Genomic DNA, 6270 nt, shown 5'->3' with positions numbered 1-6270 from the left:
GTAGTTGAAGTCTTGTTCAAGAAGCAGACACAGATCATTAGTTTCCAATGTTGCTTGTCTTTGAGGTTGCAGGTGTGGCATCAAAACCTTAGTGAGACAAAACTAAGTATTTATTATTCATAAGACTGGGCTTGACTGGTGGGTCTGTCTTAAACTGCAGTGGCTGGGGTATTTCTGCTTCTCATTGAGGCTTGGGGATGAGCTGGGGTTACTGGAGTAGACAAGCTGAAGGGGAAGACTACCCATTGGAAGTCTTTTGTAAGGAAATGGCACAAGTATAAGAAAGCAAAAAGAACCACGAGACCTCTTCATGCCCAGCCTCTGAACTAGCCCACTGTCACCCTCAATTATATGTCATTGGCCAAAACAAGTCATATGGTCAACCACAAAGCAAGTGGGAGGGAAGTGAACTATGCCCACAATGAGGCCATGGCAAGAATACAGGGGCCAGGGAGGGTGACAAATTGAGAACAAAATTTTTCTCTGCCATGAGGAATAAGTTGTTTAACAAAGTAAACAAAATGTATGATGTTTCTTTTCTTCCCCTCATATTTAAGTTAATCATTCTAATTTATGTCCCTATATTCGAACTTTGGGATTATATCACTTTTCATGAAAGGCATTTTTGGTGGCAAAGGCAGTGAGAGATGGTTAATCTCATCTATACATCAACCTTGAGAAAGATGCCAGTGTATCGATTCCTTAATGAGTCTTCCATTAAAATTGAATTACTATGTTCATTTTCTTTGCAGATTTAAAGTTAATTAAAAATGTGCTACTTATCTAAAGATGTTGTTTTTAACCCACTGACAGTAAGATACACTTTCAATGATTTGTCTTGGCTCAGCAATGGGTTTGTGTTAAGCCATCCACACTCTGACAAATTGCTCTGGAAACCAAGATTTGTAACCCAGTTCCCTGGAGTTGGGAATGTGTTCTAGAGCAAAGGAAGAGTTTATGCTTTTGTGCCAAGGTAAGTTATAGGTTTGAGTATCACCCCTCCATTTTGGCCCCCCTGGCTTGGGGCCATTTATTCCAGTTACAGCCTATATAGCAAAGACTGTGTTCCTCCAGAGTAACAAAGGTGAACTTCACAAAGAACTGACTGCTTCTTGTTCATGTATGTTTTTAAGCCTACAAATCAAATTTCATTTTTTTCAAGCCAAAGAAGATTTCTATTCAGGAAATAAAGCTCGCCAAATAAAAATATTTTACTTTGGGAAAGAGTAGAATTTTGAGAATGCCTTACCAGGATGCTGACATTTTTGTGTTCGTATTGGAAAGTACAATAGGAATAATCAAAGTCTTGGGGGAATGAGCCCCTTGACAAGCAGTGAGACAGCTGGAGGAAAAGGCTTAAGTTTAAAGAGAACAAGGAGAGAGAGAAAGAGTCTCAATATTGATTCATAGATGAAAAATTACATGCATAGGATATATTGCTCCCCTGAGATGCTCTGTTCTCAAATAATTTAAATAGTTGGTATTACAGCATGAGCTCTTGGTTCACCAAGGGAGGTTAGGTAAGAGTTACAGCAGTGGAATTAAGACTCCAGGAGCCAGCTGGTCCCAGGTGCCCTACTTATTGCATTTCTTTCATTGCACTCTAAACAGTGCCCTAGTTGCCTAACAGAGTTTATAAGGCCCTTCGAAGGTTGACTTTCTGCCAGAAACACTGAGCCAAGGTGAACAGGCCCTTGCTTCTGTTCCTCATTATAGTACACTCATATTGGGTGATGGTGACTGAACCGAAGCTGTCTCACTTTTCCTGGCTGCAGAGAAGTGCCTTGCATTAGCTCGTGGTCTTTCCACACCTGATACTACTCCATTCATCCTCAGAATCAACATTTTAGGGATGGAGCCCCTAACCACACCTTTTGACAATGAGTTCTACAATGGGATTTGTAGCCGAGATCGGGATGGAAACACTTTGACTTATTACCGAAGACCCTGGAACGTGGCTTCTCTGATGTATGAAGTAAGTCTCCTCAGAAGAAAATAATTTTTACCCTACACAATGCTATCTCAAATCTTTAGAACCATCCACAGACTAGAGCCTCCCAACCCATTCAGTGAATTAATATTTATTACCTGTAGTGATGCCTTCTCTTGATCCAAGCAAGATATAATAAAGAATTATGTACCTTAATTAATTACCTTATTCTGGTAAGGGAAAATAAAATTAATTACCTTATTCTGGAGCTACAATAGTCTGTTTCTTAAAATGATCCCATTGGGGATGGGCATGGTGGCTCAGGCCTGTATCCTAGCACTCTGGGAGGCTGAGGTGTGTGGATTGCTTGAACTCAGGAGTTTCAGACCAGCCTCAGTAAGAGTGAGACCCCATTTCTCGCTAAAATTAGACCCCATTTCTCACTAAAAATAGCTGGACATCATAGAAAAGAAACTATCCAGGCATTGTGGAGAGTGCCTGTTGTCCCAGCTACTCAAGAGGCTGAGGCAAGAGGATTGCTTGAGCCCAAGAGTTTGAGGTTGCTGTGAGCTATGATGATGCCACAGCACTCCACTCAGGGCAATAGAGTGAGACTGTGTCTCAAAGAAAAAAAAAGAGAGAGAGAGACAAGGGAAAGGGAAAATTAGCTATACTTACTTAAAAATACATTTTTTTCACATTGGGTGGGACTCATAATAATAAAAGCTTTGTTATTAATTGAACAAACAAGAAAATGAGTCTTCTTTGCCAAAGAAGACTTTTTTTTTTTGAGACAGAGTCTCACTTTGTTGTCCTGATAGAGTGCTATGGTGTCACAGCTCATAGCAACCTTGAATTTCTGGGCTCAAGCAATATTCTTGCCTAAGCCTCCCAAGTAGCTGGGACTACAGGAGCCTGCCACAATACCCAGCTACTTTTTAGAGATGGGGTCTTGCTCTTGCTCAAGCTGGTCTCGAACTCATGAGCTCAGGCAATCCACGAGTCCTCTGAGAGAGCTACCGTGCCTGGCCATTTTTCCTTTACTTTCTAACAATGTTATAAACCAATGTGAAGTTTGTAAGCAATGTTACAACCGATTTGTCCTGTTGTATGAATGCTAAAGACTTGAGCACCTGGACCCTTCGACTGGCATTTTCTTTCTTTGTTTTTGTTTTCATTTTGCATGTGGAATCAATTGTCACACTTCTTGTACCTGTAAGTCCAGAATAGAATCAGTTTCCCACACATCTGTGGGAACCATTTTTGGTTGTTGATCTTTCTCCCCAGTGCCAGGGTTATATTCTTTAAGCATGAAATTTTGGGAGCAGAAGACGATAATCTTTTTAAAAAGTATTACAGATTTTCTGCACTTTTATGTAGAATATACCAGACATGGTAACCTTGGCCAAGAGGGTTATTGTTTTATAATTTTGTTTTGGGCTCAGTCTGCCCTTTACAGTTTCCCTGTCTTCACCACTGCGTAACACATAATGATAAGGGCTGGGGAGGGGGGTCCCCCAAGACGGATCCCAAAGCTATGTTTGGAAAGGAAGGACTGTTTCCCCTCATTCCCAGTGCAGGCAACAGATTTGTTTTGGCATTTTAGAATGTTTGGGACTTTAGAAAGATGATGTAGTATTTACCCTGTGTACAAGTTACACCCCAGTGGGGTTTGGAGTAGCATCTCATAATCAAACACATTACTATTTTTGTACCAAAACTAATGTTCACACGTAGTGGGAGAAATGAAGACTGTAAGTGGCTTTTTATCAGTCCAAGTCAGAGTAATACTTCCAAATGAGTTTTAGTATCAAGCTTATGGAAAAAAACAGATAGGATTGTGGACTTGAATATTTATTTGATGCCAACTGAGAAAAAGGGCTGTGAGAATTGAGGGGAGAGTTGTTAAAACCTCCGAATCACTCCCTTGGTGTTCCCACTGCTGATGAGCCACTTATTCAAATCTGTCATGGTCTTAGAATATAAGCAGCCAAATTTGTTATAACCATATATAAAAAAAACATGAACTTACATGAGTGGGAATTGCTGTTTTAACTTAGAGACGTTTTTCCCTTCAATTTCTATTCGTTGATGAAATATATCATCTACCTTCTTATGGCATGTGAAGGAAAATTACTTATATATTATATTTCTTGATAGCCTATTACCAATGCCAACTTGATATGTCTGTACAGTAAGTGCTCATCAAGTTTTGTGGAATTAATTAACTTTTAAAATCTTTAAAAAAAATTATTTACTTATTGTCAACAATTTATTGTCTTTTATTTTTATTTATTTTTTGCAGTTTTTGGCCAGGGCCAGGTTTGAACCTGTCACCTCTGGTATATGGGGTGGGCACCCTACTCCTTGAGCCACGGGTGCCGCCCAATTGTCTTTTATTTTTTTCAAAGAGTTCTCCTGGCTCATTATCACATGGGGATACACCTAGTTAGTAACCTCCAGTTTCCCCTGCCCAGCAGCTACTCCATACATGTTGCTAAATCCAATCCATTCCACAGCCTAAAGACAGGTGTCTCTTCTCAGGCAACAGCCACACCTATTTCAAAAGATATCTGAAAAGGGAAGCTAAACCAACTGATGTAACAATTCTCCCATTGATACCAGAAAATAACCAAATTGGCAAAGATTGTTTTCATTAAAAGCTTTAACTTTTTTTAACTAGCTTGTTTAGCATAGTTCAGTTTTTTTTTAAACTAGCTTGTTTAGTATAGTTTTTCATATAAAATTTTTTTTTTAATACAAAGTTCAAACAGTACAAAAGATTATGCAAGGAAAAGTAAGTTTCTTCTCCCTCCTGATTCCCATTTCACATTTCAGCCTCCCAGCAAGCTGGGACTGCAAGCACAACACTCAGCTAGTTTTTCTATTTTTAGGAGACACAGGGTCTCAGACTCCTGAGCTCAATCAGTCTACCCTCCTCAGCCTCCCAAAGGGCAAGGATTAAAGACAAGAGTCACCCACTGTGTCCAGTTGATTACAGTGATTTTCTATGCACAGAAAAGCATTCCTTTTTCTAACAGCCTATAGAATGAAAAGCTCAACAAGGTTTGAAGACAAGCAGCTTCAGAACTCAAGCCTTTCTACTTAAGTTCATTAACTTGTGTAAAATATTCAAAACAATCGTTGGCCCATAAGTCTTTAGTAAGAGTTAGCCTTATTAATTGTTTATTTTTTTTTAATTCAAATGAGAATATGCACTCATCCATTCTGCAATACCTTTTTAATTATTAATATATTAACTTTTGACAGCTTGCTGTGTTTTAAGCCCTTCCTATCATTATCTCACTGAATCTATAACAAAGTTTGGCTAGGTATGATGACATATCTGCACTGTGCAGGTGAAGAATCACCTAAGCACAAAGGTTATTGTGTAATGTCGTCAAAGTCACAGAGCCTTTGTTTGAATGTCAGCGATCTGACTACTGTGCCCCCATCACTTTTGAGTCCTTTGCTCTACTTCCTTTCAAATGATTGCTTGAGTTTTTTGCTTGTTTGTTTCTGCTATATTTGTTTTGCTTTTGTTTTGTATCTTTTTGGGGGGACAGAGTCTTATTGCCCCCGGCTAGAGTGCTGTGGCCTCAGCCTAGTTCACAGCAACTTCAAACTCCTAGGTTCAAGTGATCCTCCTGCCTCAGCCTCCTAAATAGCTGGGATTTCTGCTACCTGCCATTATACCCAGCTAAATTTTCTATTTTTAGTAGAGATAGGGTCTCATTCTTTTTTCTTTAATTTCAGGTTAATATGAGAGTACAAACAACCAGGTCACAATATTTAAGTTTGTTAGGCAGAGTTCCTCTTGTAGTTATGTCCAGTACCCAAAAAGTGTGCCATACACCCCTACATTGTACCCATTAAGTGGGAACACTCCAACTTCCCCCTCCCCCATTCCCCTTGTCCCCAACTTGAATTGAAATGAGTGTTCCTCCTACGTGAGTGTGAATTAGACTGCCTACTGGCTTCATATTAGTATTGAGTACATTAGATATTTGTTTTTCCATTCTTGTGATATTTTACTAAGACGAATGTGTTTCAGAAAATCAAAACCTCTTTTAGATATCATCTAATTCCAGTAAGATTAACCCACAAAACAAAATTCCAAAACTACAGATGTTGGTGTGGATGTGGAGAGAAGGGAACACTTCTACACTGCTGGTGGGAATGCAAGCTAATATGACCTTTTTGGAAAGAAGTTTGGAGAATACTCAAAAAACTAAAAGTAGAACTACTGTTCAATCCTGCAATTCCTCTATGAAGTATATACCCAGATGATCAAAAATTACTTTAAAACAAAGACATTTGCACCAGAATGTTTATTGTAG

At 39.1% G+C, this 6270-nt stretch overlaps 1 protein-coding gene across 1 annotated transcript in view; it reads left to right on the top strand.

The window, feature by feature from the left end:
- C9 (complement C9) overlaps window positions 1-6270 on the top strand; it is a 57033-nt gene that overhangs the window by 24820 nt on the left and 25943 nt on the right. Inside the window, exon 5 of the mRNA XM_003792989.3 lies at window positions 1837-1975. Coding sequence (XP_003793037.2) covers window positions 1837-1975 — 139 coding nt within the window. The remainder of the gene's footprint in view (window positions 1-1836; window positions 1976-6270) is intronic.

Source organism: Otolemur garnettii, unplaced genomic scaffold, assembly GCF_000181295.1.
Source record: "Otolemur garnettii isolate 467f Iridium unplaced genomic scaffold, OtoGar3 scaffold00063, whole genome shotgun sequence".
In the NCBI taxonomy this organism is placed as follows: Eukaryota; Metazoa; Chordata; class Mammalia; order Primates; family Galagidae; genus Otolemur; species Otolemur garnettii.
Note: the sequence above shows the minus strand (reverse complement) of the source record. Positions and strands in the feature narration are given on the sequence as shown.